This window comes from Giraffa tippelskirchi, chromosome 6, assembly GCF_054371585.1.
Source record: "Giraffa tippelskirchi isolate mGirTip1 chromosome 6, T2T-mGirTip1v1.2.pri, whole genome shotgun sequence".
Lineage (NCBI taxonomy): Eukaryota > Metazoa > Chordata > Mammalia > Artiodactyla > Giraffidae > Giraffa > Giraffa tippelskirchi.
Window position 1 is genome coordinate 164893902 of NC_137280.1, and position 14182 is coordinate 164908083.

The 14182-nt window shown below is 36.0% G+C and overlaps 1 protein-coding gene across 7 annotated transcripts in view; it reads right to left on the minus strand.

The window, feature by feature from the left end:
- Positions 1–14182, minus strand: part of SKIC3 (SKI3 subunit of superkiller complex) — a 98619-nt gene that overhangs the window by 30287 nt on the left and 54150 nt on the right. For all 7 annotated transcript variants that reach the window (XM_081498754.1, XM_081498759.1, XM_081498753.1 and 4 more), the window contains 6 exons: positions 12598–12722; positions 11331–11454; positions 7432–7650; positions 6434–6506; positions 3350–3403; positions 3060–3171 (listed from right to left, as the gene is read on the minus strand). In XM_081498754.1, coding sequence (XP_081354880.1) covers positions 3060–3171; positions 3350–3403; positions 6434–6506; positions 7432–7650; positions 11331–11454; positions 12598–12722 — 707 coding nt within the window. The remainder of the gene's footprint in view (positions 1–3059; positions 3172–3349; positions 3404–6433; positions 6507–7431; positions 7651–11330; positions 11455–12597; positions 12723–14182) is intronic.

Here is a 14182-nt window from a genome sequence, read left to right on the forward strand (position 1 = left end):
GATAAGAAATACCCTATTAAACTCTTCTTCCACTGCTGGTTACATGAGCAGTGCCTAGAGTACTATGCTGTTGTGGAAAGGTTAATTATAGTCACATTCATTGAATTCCAAGGACAAGTCTCAGTTGTGTTCATCACTCCGTCCCTATACAAAAGGCTGAGTCATAGGAAAAGCTGCTGCTGCTGCTGCTAAGTCGCTTCAGTCGTGTCCGACTCTGTGCGACCCCATAGACGGCACCCCGCCAGGCTCCGCCGTCCCTGGGATTCTCCAGGCAAGAATACTGGAGTGGGTTGCCATTTCCTTCTCCAGTGCATGAAAGGGAAAAGTGAAAGTGAAGTCGCTCAGTCGTGTCCGACTCTTAGCGACCCCATGGACTGTAGCCTACCAAGGCTCCTCCATCCATGGGATTTTCCAGGCAAGAGTACTGGAGTGGGGTGCCATTGCCTTCTCCGATATAGGAAAAGCAAGGTAACACAATTTCTCAGTTCTTAAGAAAAGTTTGAAGCAAACAAAAACCTCAAGACAACTCCATTTTACCTATGTTCTAACAGCCAAACATGAAAGTCACTTTATCATTCCAAGTGAAGCAATTTTGATTATATATCCCTTCATTTATTTGATCTTTTTTTCCTTCCTTCACACCTTGATAGCAGCTTCAGGGCAGTGGGTTGAGAGGTAATTAAAGAAATTACGAGTACAGACTCTTTTCAAGAGTTAATTGTGAAAAAAGACAAGCTGAACTTGGATTTGGAATTTAGGTTTTTTAATTTGCTTGGTCTTTTATTTCACAAATCATATTTTACAGGTTAATATTCTCAGTCCATTTGCCCTTTAAAAAAATGGATAATTTTAAAATCTTACAAGAGGTTCCAGTTAACAATACAGTCATTTAAACATACTCCTTAGCTCTAGATTTTAATTTTTTCTTATCTAACTGCCCCACCCAACATATACACCTTCTATCAAATGTCTGAAGTAGATCTATTTCATTTATAGATGGTCAGTATTACTGTTAATTATAAAAGAATCATTAGAAATGTTATGCAGACCAAAAATTTTTACAAAAAATTAAGTAGATACCTTGATATTACAAAATAGTTTCTGCCCAGATAATGACTACCTTATTTTAAATATCATAGAACATAATCAAATCTAGAATAAGAAAATGGGGACCATTTCCTAGAATTTATGATGTGATCTGAATACTATATAATGAAAGGCACATGACTGAGTCTTAGGTCTGGATTTTAGGTCTAACAATGCCACTAATTAACTGGGTAGTCACCTCTCCTTTGGAACATATACTTGTATAAAACAAGGCATCTAAATTAGATGACGGCTCAGGTGCCCTCAGGTCTAATATTCTGTAATTTCAACTGAAGTGGACTCAATTTCTATATTTCTAAGATTAAATGAACAACTCATTTAAGGATCTTAGGGTATTCTATAGTCTAGACTTTGGGGGGAGGGACAGATATTAGCTGAAGCAATTTCTCTTGCCACAATTCAGAAGAATTGCTGTTTTCTCTTCTAGAAATAACCAGCAACTCAAATTCCTTATGAAACAAGTGACATTATACATATATACAAATATGTATACATATACACACATATATACATATACTAGAAATCTAAAGTTTTTCATATACTTGGCTAAACATATCTTTTAATATCACAGAATCATTAATCTAACAGATATTGGATTTCTTTCCCTTCAATTCTAAATTCTTGAGATTACATTTAAATTTCTGAAAAGATTCCTTGGAGTACCATCTATCAAAACTTGGTTTAACTAAAGATCAATAGAGCCTAGGTATACAGCCACTACACATAACTACAATTACATTCACTTTCCTGGGCAATCTCACCTTTCTTAAGTGTATCTCACTTACATAATCAAAGACTTACATCAATCATTCTAGATCCACAGTAAGAATTCTTGAGAGCAATTCTATACCTAATAACTTGTTTGAGAACACTTTTAAAAATCAGAAACTTACCTAACATGTAACACAGACAAAACCAAATATTTAGGTTTCTTTTTATTCTATTTCAAAAATGAAAGAAAAATAAACAAGGACAGGTCTACTTGTTTTATAAAAAAAATCTCTGAAGTTTAGTTCAGATCAGTTCAGTTCAGTCACTCAGTCGTGTCCGACTCTTTGCGACCCCATGAACTGCAGCACACCAGGCCTCTCTGTCCATCACCAACTCCTGGAGTCTACCCAAACCCATGTCCATCGAGTTGGAAGTTTAGTTACAAGCTTTATAATTTATTGTGAAGATGACATCAAATCTGTTCTTTGTACAATTTGTCTCCCCACAGTCCCTGTCCAAAAGCAATAGCATTCTGATCAAACAAATGTTTGAAGTGCTCTGGTGGAATATATTGTTTAAAGCTATGTTTACATATTATTATTTTTAATATAAAACATATAAAAATATATATATGTTTTATATTAAAAATAATAATATGTAAAAACACACCTCATAACCCTACTTTGCCAGACTTTCCAGTCCTCTAAAGCATTTTTCCAGTAGTAGTAATGGAAGAATGCTGATGCCATCTATAGCAGTTCCTTGGGCCTTTGGTGATCAATGGTACACATACAGTTCTCATTAGAACTAAGAAGAAGTTAGTTCAGGTGAGGTCCACACCCTGTCAGTTCTAACAGTTACCACAGAATACATATCTCCACTCTTCAAGAAACTAACTACACATAAAAGTAACTAAACATATTTATTAAGTAATTTAGTAGCTATAGATAAACCTCATTAAACTTGACTGATGGGAAAACAGAAATAAAACTACTTCTTGAACGTATATAATTTAGATTTTCAATAATAGTTAATGACCTATCTTTAAAGAGATAATCCTCTGAGCCTACTTCAATAACTAATTATCTCTTAAGTATCAGTAACTGAATGCAGATAATCAAATAATATGCAAGATCTTACAATATTTTAAAATTCTCTCATTTCATAAAAGTACAAACTTTGCTTCACAAATGCAAGATGGACAGAATCCTATGCAATGAAATGGATTATATTTTATTTACCTGGAGAAAGGAGAGCTGCCTTCTGAATGGTCTTTAGTGCAGTATTTTTCTCATCTTCTGCTGAGTTGCTTCCCATCGCCAACTGATTGACTGCAGTGTACAGTAATGCCTTCTACATAAGAGAAAAGAAGAGTGTTAACCGATTCTCTTTACAGCTCCTTGACTTTCAAAGTGATGAAAAACAATACTATACTGAATATGATGTGACCCCTGACCTTAAGAAAAAAAATTACTCATTCATCAATATTATTTAACAAGTAAAACAGTCGCCTGAATTGGGGCAAACTAACCTTTCCATGATTTGAGTCCAGAATATGAGACACGTTTCCTGCCACTGCACCTCCCTATAATAGTAAACAAATGATTACTTAGATAAATGCATAAACTTTCATGAAAAAGTAAAAATTAAGACTGATAAAATTTTTACCTTAAGTCATTTGAAAGGTTCGGTTTTATCACATTTATATTAACTTTTAAACTTCCTGAGAAAGTGAAAGGGTTAGTCACTCAGTCATATCCAACTCTTTGTGACCCCATGGACTGTAGCCCACCAGGCTCCTCTGTCCATGGTATTCTCCAGGCAAGAATACTGGAGTGGGTTGCCATGCCCTTTCCCAGAGGATCTTTCAAACCCAGGGATCAAACCCAAGTCTCCCGCATTGCAGGCAGACTCTTTACCCACTGAGCCACCAGGGAAGCCTTTAAGCTCCCTAAGCACCAACTTATTACCACTGTTTCAAAAAACCAGTTAATGTTATTATAAAAGAAAATCTTTTCTACTATGAGAAACGGGCTTCCCTGGTGGCTCAGAGGGTAAGGCATCTGCCTGCAATGCGGAAGGCCTGGGTTCAATCCCTGGGTTAGGAAGATCCCCTGGAGAAGGAAATGGCAACCCACTCCAGTATTCTTGCCTGGAAAATACCATGGATGGAGAAGCCTGGTGGGCTACAGTCCGTGGGGTCACAACGGGTCGGACACGACTGAGCAACTTCACACTTTCGCTATGAGAATTTCAACTCTGCTCTTTTACAATTTTCATTAAAGGTCCAAGAATTACATGATTTCACAGTGGTAACAAACAAACATACAATTTTCTAACAATATACAAGACTGTGAAACAAAGACTCAGTGAAAAAAAGAGAGTCCACAAAACTTATTTTAAGATAAACTAATATAACTTCACTCCAAGAAAATATAGTATTTTTTAAAACATCTATAGACCCTAGCAAAATGAGTAATTAAAGTTCAGAGCATCATGAAACTCATCACAGCCTCAATAATCTACTCAATACTAAAAATAAGGAAAATCTATGCAGAATCTGAGGTTTCATAAAGTTGGCTTGAAATTCTTAATTTTTAAAAATTCAATTATATGTTTTACCTGGTAAAGAAAGTAAGTTGTAAGAATGATCTCATTTTAAATTAGAAGTATACTTCTAATGTATACTTCATTTTACATCATTAAGCATATCACAAATATTTTTAAAACCATATTTAGCAAATAAAGAAAGCTAAAAATAAACTTTTGAAAAACATGCCAATATAAAACAAATACAAGATGAATTAAAAAGAAGGACAACACAGCAGAGCGGAAGGAAGGTTCATGAGTAAGGTCTGAAAATGATCCATCACCACAACTACTAACGGTGATTTTGCTCAAATTATTGAATCTTTATGTCTCAAGTACCCTCCTCTACAAAATAAACTTAATTGCAGTTACTTCATAATGCTGTTGAGATTAAATGACAAGATAGATAAAAATGCCAAGCACAGCAGTTGGCATATAAATGCTTCATTCCAGAGCCTAATAATGATGGTCTTCCAGGTTCTTGGAACAAAACATTCACTGAAAATAACAAACTGTAGGATAAAACTTTGCTACTCAAAGTATGGACTATATACTGGCATAACTGATATTCTCTGGGAGGCTGTCAGAAACACAGAATATCAGGCCCTACCCCACATCTACTGAATTAGGTTTAAACAAAATTATCGAGTGATTTCATTTCACGTTAAAGTTTAATAAGCATTGGGATAAAATATAAGAAACATGTATTCTTAAAAGCATTGGCTAGCTGACAAGATATTAAGGATTTTTCAAGCCAAAACTAAAAGGGAAAACTGAAATCCACAGAGGTAAGTGAAGGAAGTCAGTTTGAATTCCTAACAAATTTTAATTTTCAGTTTGAAGGACTTGTAGGTGAGAAATTAGAGCGCAGGGCTCACAAAAGGAGCAAGTATATAGGAAACCTGCATCAAAATAAGCTGAGATTCCCCTACTCCTGGCCAAGGGGCTACATACTCAGATCTAAGGTCAATCAGAACTAGACCAGAATTCAAGTGACCCTGAAAATCCAGGCACACAGTAGCCTGTATGGTCCAGCAAGCTCAAGCTATAAACCTTCTTTAAGGTGGTTCCAGATTGGTGGAGCTCCCAAGTATTGGTATTAAAAAGTACAACTTCTTTCTGCAGAAAGGTACCTTAATACTAGGCCTCAAATTATTTCCACAAACAATCTTCAAGTTTACACAGTCAATCAACAAACAAGGCCAGTATGAAAACCAATAGAAATAAAAACATATGTACATAGACTTCAGATATTGGAAATACTAGACGGTAAGTGTTCAAAACATAGTAGCTACTACCATTATGTTTACTAACTAGTTATGTAAAGTATAAAAGGCCATATTAACCATAAAAATTAACAAAATACTTTACTGACTCCTGAAAATATATTGCTGTTACAAACTAACAACAGTGAAAATTCCCTTTATGGAACATCAATGACTTCATATTTATATTTACATTTTTAGACATAAGCACTGTTCAAGTTGCTATTTTCTTATCTTTAAGAAACTTTTAAATAAAATTATTTTGGGGTATTCTGAAACACAATAGCAATGCTTCCGAACTATGCACTGTGGTTAGTTGCTCAGTCGTGTTCAACTCTTCAAGACCCCATGGACTATAGCCCACCAGGCTCCTCTGTCCATGGGATTCTCCAGGCAAGAATACTGGAGTGGATTGCCAGGCCCCCCTCCAGGGGATCTTCCCAACCCAGGGATCGAACCCAGGTCTCCTGCATTGCAGGCGGATTCTTTACTGTCTGAGCCACCAGGGAAGCCCAACTTAATCTATATATATTCAAAAGAGTCCGCCTCCTTCTTTGTATATATAACACCCCCAGCAGCACAGCAGCACATGGAAGAAACTCAGTGTACCACTTGTTGAATAACTAATGGAAAACTTCATTACATAACAGAACTCCCTTGCTGTATTAATCATTTTCCAGAATGATAATAGTAGTACTTTAAAATTACATATTACAAAATAAGCTACTTTACGTTTGGTCAGAATTTAGAACATTACTCACCTTTGCATTTCGTTGAGTATACTGGGCAACCACTCGGGACAACAGGGACCAAAGAGCAGGATCAGCTGGGTTACTGTAACAATCATCAAAAGCAGCGGGCTTAGAGATGGGAGTTACTTTAACCACAAAAAGTACCAAAAAAAAAAAGCCAATCAACATTTTACTTAGTACATGAGTTAAAAATCTTTTAAACATCTAGAACAAGTTCAAATTAATTGTCCATGTGTAGTTGGAAGTGTCTGAATTTTTAGAAAGAATATTTTATCTCTTTATTAAAATAAGAAAGAAAAATCAGCAATGTGGTGAATACAGAGCCATGAGATCCAATTAGGAAAGGTTAAAGAAATTTAATATGTCAAGTTCAAGGCAAACACAAAGATCAGAACAATGGAAGGAAAATAAACTACAGATATAACACTTTACTGTTGAAAATAAAACAAAAAACCACTATGACTAACGACAACAGTTTTCTACTTTCCAAATGTTGAATATATTACTGAATGCTGAGTGGCCAAACAATTCCTCAAACCATTAAAGTGAACAGTATCAAATAACAAACTAACAATAACTTGAGAGTTTGTAAGAATTTTCATACAAAAAAGATTTGGGCCTTAATCTGAATAAAGGAAAATTTTCTGTTCTTTTTTTTATCAACTGAATTTTGTATTTAAATCACTAGATGTGAAAAAACTGTCAATTACCTGGTCCTATATACGGTTTCATAAAACCACAACCTGGTTTCCAAATATATACAATTACCTCATTGTATAATCTTAGTTGGGAAGATCCCCTGGAAAAGGGCATGGCAACCCACTCCAGTATTCTTGCCTGGAGAATCCCATGCACAGAGGAGCCTGGTGGGCTACAGTCCATGGGGTCGCAAAGAGACACGACTAAAGCGACTTAGCATGCACGCACATAATTTTAATAAGGTCCAAATATCAAAGACAATCTCATCAAGGACAACTGGACCCCAGGTTCACAAGTACAGAATTTACCTATGAACAGCTTTGGATGCTTGTCTCTGCACTGCCACGCTGCGGCCCTGCAGGGCATAGATGGCTGAAGTAAGAAGGCTCCTCTGATAATCACTGTTCTGTTTGCTGTGCTTCAGTAACTCATTAAGTGCAGCCTTGGACAGTGTCGCATCCTGCATTGCCAATCCCAGAGCACACAGGGCTTGAAGGCTCTCTGTTGTTGGTTCCTTTAAGATAGAGCTGTAAACATATTTTTATTTGCCTATTTGCCGTTAGTGCAATAGTCTGTAATTATTAGAACACACTGACCAGCAGAAAAAACAGTGTACTTATAGATTCACCAAACTATGGCCCAGCTTTAAGATAAATACAAAACTAAGTTCCGTGGTTTCTAGGCACCGTCATTTCCCTGAATCTCTGAAGCAGTTAGAAGGTACCAAGGGCCTTCACAGAGCATCAGTAGCCAAATTCCTTTTCTGGTCATTTTATCTACGTTTATAAACAGATACACAGCACAGTCTCTTTGGGTCTCACAGTTCTAGGTAAATAATTAAAATAATTTTGCTAAAATATTTTGGTTTCAATAAAATCCTAAAAGGTATGAATAATAAAGAAAAATCCTTAATCTAAGATCTGATTTTTATCATTGGCAAAAACATTCTGTTTTACTGCTCTGTGATATTTGAAACCAGATCTAGTATATATATAAGTACAAATAAATCTATATCCACCACATTCCAAGCAAGCATATTTATAATTGAAGGAAATTTAAATTTAAATTTTGTATGTAAGCATCCAATTTTTTTTTCCTTCTTCAACTGTGAAATTTTATGCAGGTAAAAGTCACTAATGTTAGGAATCCTTATTAATTTAAATGAAGAAAATGAGCTCTTTACAAACTTAAAAGAACTTCTAATAATTATGAATGTGTACTGTAATAAAACAAAGAAATTTTGAAAAATTTGTTAAACAAAATTCATTAAAATATAATAGAAATACTTACAACATTACAAAATATCACACACCTACCACTATGTCTTTCTATTATTGGGGGTGGGAGGATAAATTGTTTAGAATCTGACTTGGACAAACAGGTACAAAATCATGAATTTTCATGGGCAGCTCTGGAGTAAACGTAAAGTATCCACAGGAACTCTTTTTTACCATAAGGGCTAATGGAGGCATCTGAATATGGAATAGTATCAATTAGTAAGTCATTTCCATCAATACAAATAATCCACACTGTAAGCTGGACAACAAGGAGATCAAACCAGTCAATCTTGAAGGAAACCAATCCTGAATATTCATTGGAAAGAAATATTCATTGGAAAGACTGATGCTGAAGCTGAAGCTCCAATACTTTGGCCACCTGATGCAAAGAGCTGACTTATTGGAAAAGATCCTGATGCTGGGAAAGATTGAAGGCGGGAGGAGAAGGGGACAACGGAGGATGAGATGGTTGGATGGCATCACTGATGCAATGGGCATGAACTTGGGCAAACTCCAGGAGATGGTGAGGGACAGAGAGGACTGGTGTGCTGCAGTCCATAAGGTCACAAAGAGTCAGACTCAACTAGGCGACTGAACAACAACTAACAACAAAAGAAGACATTCTAATTTGTGTCTTGGTTCAAAAGGGAAAACACCTACCTACTCTAATATTTTTAATATACAAAATCTAAATTATTACTGGAATGAGTACATCCCATTAGGCTCACATGTGCTGAATACATAGTACCTGTAAGCTGTCCTGTACCACGTGCTATGGATTTTACATGTTCTATGATGCTGGTAATCAGATTTTTTTCCCCCTTATATATTGAATTTATTCCTATTCCCCTTGAGCACCTAGGACACTGCTTAGTTCCCAACATATGAATGCCAAATAAGATCAATAAAGAACTGGAATCCGAATTTTTCACAGAATGGAAGTCACAGACCAGAATTCAAGTGGCAAGAAAGGGAGCAGTCTGAAAGACGACACACAGAGAACCAAACAGAAAGAGACACAGATCATACAAACTGCCTCACCGGGGATTCAGTAACACAAAGAAAAGGTGGCAAAGGCCTTCCCCCACACGAGAATGAGACAGGAATAGGACAATATTCTATGATTTTTCTCTACTTCCTCCAACGTTCAAAATGGTTTTGGTTACTGTTTTAAATAGTAACCCAATATTAATCTGAGTGAAAGTCAGTAAGTCATGTCCAACTGTTTGCGACCCCATGGACTATACAGTCCATGGAATTCTCCAGACCAAAATACTGGAGTGGGTAGCCGTTCCCTTCTCCAGGGGATCTTCTCAACCCAGGGTTTGAATCCAGGTCTTCACATTGCAGGTGGACTCTTTACCAGCTGAGCCACCAGGGAAGCCCAAGATTAATCTAATCATACCTAATTTGGGGTTACTTTTGCTCTTGATAATTTACAGTAATATATTAGCATCTATGATTCTTTTGGGGGCTTCCCAGGTGGCATCAGTGGTAAAGAACAGGTTTGCCAACGCAGAAGACATAAGAGATGCAGGTTCAATCCCTGGGTCGGGAAGATTCCCTGAAGGAAGGCATGGCAACCCACTGTAGTATTCTTGCCTGGAGAATCCCACAGACAGAGGAGCCTAGCGAGCTACAGTCCATGGGGTCACGAAGAGTTGCACATGACTGAAGCAACTTAGCATGCACATAATTCTTTTTCCCAAGCTATTTGCAAATTTGGGTCTTCTGAACATGAGTGTATCCATGTAAAGTTACAAGATTTTTAAAATTCTGACTGGTTTTCTCAAGAGAAGCTAAAAGAGGGAGAACGAATTACCTACTTATTATACAAAAAAATTACTTTAATCAGGATGAGACAAAAGTATCACAATGAATAAACTAAAACAAAGCTTATCCTGTAAGAAGTCATTCTGAACTAGTTACCATCTAATCATCTCTGTCCTCCTACTTGGCCACCTGATGCAAAGAACTGACTCATTTGAAAAGACCCTGATGCTGGGAAAGATTGAAGGCAGGAAGAGAAGGGGACGACAGAGGATGAGATGGTTGGATGGCATCACCGACTCAATGGACATGAATTTGAGTAAACTCCGGGAGTTGGTGATGGACAGGGAGGCCAGGTGTGCTACAGTCCATGGGTTGCAAAGAGTCACACACGACTGAACGACTGAACTGAACCTTTGTAGGGGAGCATAATTTGGAGATGCATGAAGGCACTTTTTTGGTTTTCACAATGAATGAAGAGAGCAATTAGTGTGACGGGAAACAGGGATGTGATCTTCCTGCAAGGGGTGGAAGATTTCTGTACTATGAAGATCTGTACCACTAAAAACGCCAATAGAGCATTCACTAATAACCACTGTCTAATAGCATAAATTAATCATCTACTGCTTTTTAAGGAATTACGGTCAACTTTCTCAGAAGAATTTTCCAAAAGTCAAAAGCACCATACAAACAACCACAGATATCAGAGACTACTATTTTATTAAATTATCCCCAAAATACAGAAATAGTTACAAGTTATACTGGTACATATACTTGCTTTAAACTCAACTTTAAATTAACTTTATCAGGTTAACCTGAAAAGGGAAGAGGAAAAAAAATTTCTTTGGGCACCCACTGGGCTGAAAACAAGCCAGTTATGACTGCCTTCATTAAAATTTTATAATCCTAAGAGAACAGCTGATCAATTACTGTTTTAAAAAAATAAATGATAAACACAGAGTACAGGATGGTTTTGAAGAATTGAATGAATTCAGAATTAAGAATGAAGCTACGATCTCTACCTAACCAGGTAGGTCTGATCCCTTTTGTTCACCAAAAAGTACCTAAAACATTAAAAACTTCACTTTACATTGTTTCCAATTTTAATCCAATATTTTTAAGTATCTGGTCATTTGAGTGTTGATGTCGACTATACATACCATTTGAATAGCAATGTCTTGGCTACATCCATTTTCCCTTGTTTATACTCTGCTATCGCCAGAGCTGTCAAGATATGAGCTTTGTCTTGCTCTGATTCAACAATAGCCAAGGCTCTCTCATAGGCTGTTACACAGAATTGGAAACAAAAACAAGACAATATAAAAGCAATCCTGATCGACAAATGATGGGATTTTTCCTTTCCTAATCCTATTTTTTAAAAAGGACTAACTAAAATTACACTTATTATTCCCTTGCTCTCAAGTAAACAGGATAAAAATTTATAATAACCCAACTTGGTTTAACTGTTCCAAGGTGATTCTGGGAATACCATTAGGATTATTATGTGATATTTCTCAATTCTCATCTTTAGAATCTATAGACAAGTCTGAGTCACTATCTTCAAAAGAAGTGGAGGCCTATAATCATTGAGATAGCACCCAAATACCCATGAAGAAACCAGCAACTCCATGAAGCAGCCCTTACAATGAGCTACGCACACGTAAGCTGGGCCCATACATGGGAAAAAGGACTCAAGGAACATTTTTGGAGAAACTGAAATAATATGTTATCACTAACAAGGTTGGGGTCTTCGTTTACCAGGAAAGTACATGGAAACACCGTGGAGTAGTAAATACTTGCTTTCAGTGAAAGTGAACGTCACTCAGTCATGTCCGACCCTTTGCGACCCCACAGACTATATAGGCCATGGAATTCTCCAGGCTAGAACACTAGAGTGGATAGCCTTTCCCTTCTCCAGAGGATTTTCTCAACCCAGGGATCAAACCTTGGTCTCCCGCATTGCAAGCAGATTCTTTACTAGCTGAACCACAAGGGAAGCCCAAGAATACTGGAGTGGGTAGCCTATCCCTACTCCAGGGGATCTTTCCAACCCAGGAATCGAACCAGGGTCTCCTGCATTGAGCAGGCAGATTCTTTACCAGCTGAGCTATCAGGGAAGGCCATTTGCTTTCAAATGCTACCTTAAACATGTACCATAAGTGATCCTGGGTCTCAGTTTCCTCATCTAAATAATAAAGGTAACATTCAGTTCATAACACTGCTAAAAGGACTATTTATCATCATGTACTAAATGAAGGAACAGATAAAAAGTACCTATTATCATGCCTCTTGTCAGATTTTTAATAAACACTACAACTCCGACCACCATCTTAATATTACACCATTCTGTGTATAAGCTCATTATGATTCAAATTCTCAGCTCTAGAAAAGTAGGATATATCCTTAAGCTTTAGACAACATACTTACCTTTGCTGCTCTCCTTATACAGACCCTTCATAAACAAAGCTAATGCGAAACCTATGATGTCTTCTAACTCCTCAAGGGGTGTTGACTTAAAAGCCTGGATAGCTTTATCATATCCACCAATGGAACTAAGAAGCAAAACATAACTTACTTTTAATATCAAAAATCATTTTGGCTTATATCATCAAAATTCAGAAATATAATTATACTGAGGTTCTTTTTAACAACTTAACCTACTTCATCTCTCAGTGTTAAAGCCACAGAAAAGACTTACATTAAAATAGAAGGCATATCACTTATTTCAAACAGGATATACCAGAGGAATTTAACTTCACACTTTGCTTCTTTGAAATTGTATGTGAAAATGAACAGTGCTGCTGAACTACAAATGGTCTTTTTTTTTAGACAAACTTGAATTAAACTCTTAAGTTATAAAAATAATTTCCAGCTGACTTTTATAATAATTTTTAAGCTTAATACATTAGCTAAAAATTACCCTGTGACCATGAGTCTAGCATCTTTGAAAAGCTTAGCAAGTCATAATCAAGCCCAGCCTTTGTGTAAACTGTTTATCTACACATCTATTTTTTTTGAAGGGCATGGATATACTAAATTTCCACAGACAAAATCATACATTATCTTCTCTGTATTTAATATGAATTAAAGTAAAAGCTGCAATATATGATATTAAAGTAGAATGCTTTTTAATAATAACAAAAAAAAAACACCCTTTTTTTAATTTAAAAATGAAGAGATATTGCCATCACCTGGAATAGACACATTGTACCTTTGAGACTCTTATTTCTGGTATCTATCACTATACTCAGAGGCTTGCTCCTATTTTTAATGTGTTTTTGGAAATCTTTTCATAGAATCTTTTTAATCTTGGAAGAGTGGCTGGGAGCTAAAAATATGGGCAATATTTGCTTCTAAAATTAACTTTGTGAATGTAAAAGAATGTAAAAATCAAACTCAAATTTTGACAAATATTTAATGAAGGGAAGCGGACTTCCTTAGATGTTTATGGATACACACATGTATTTTAAAAGTATTTTTTTAATGAACACTATCTTCAAACATTGGATTACTTCTGTAGAGAAAAGAATGAAACTAGAGAAGGACACAAGGGCTTCAACTTTATTTATAACTTTTTTTCTTTTTAAGGAAACCTGAAGCCTATTAACAGAATTTTAGGATCTTTTATATCTGAAGGGTAACTATTCACCAAATTATGCTCCATACTCTATTACTGTATTTTGCATGTTTAATATATTTCATAATAAAAACAAATTTAAAAGAAATCAGATGACCTATTTTTAATGGGTGGTATAAATTTTCTTCTAAAATAGTTACATTATATGAAACATCTAAGTAAAGAAAACAGATACTTTGTTCCATACAGCTTCTAACAACAAAATCTTGGAAGTGACAAAGTTCTATCAACTCCTAAACACACAGTTTAATGGAATAAAAAGGAAAAACAATCAAAACAGGGAAAATTTTTATATCTACAGATATCAGATATGATTCAGTTACACAGTTACAAAAGAACTGGCTACCTCTGATTTCTACTGTGCAGCTCCTTAAA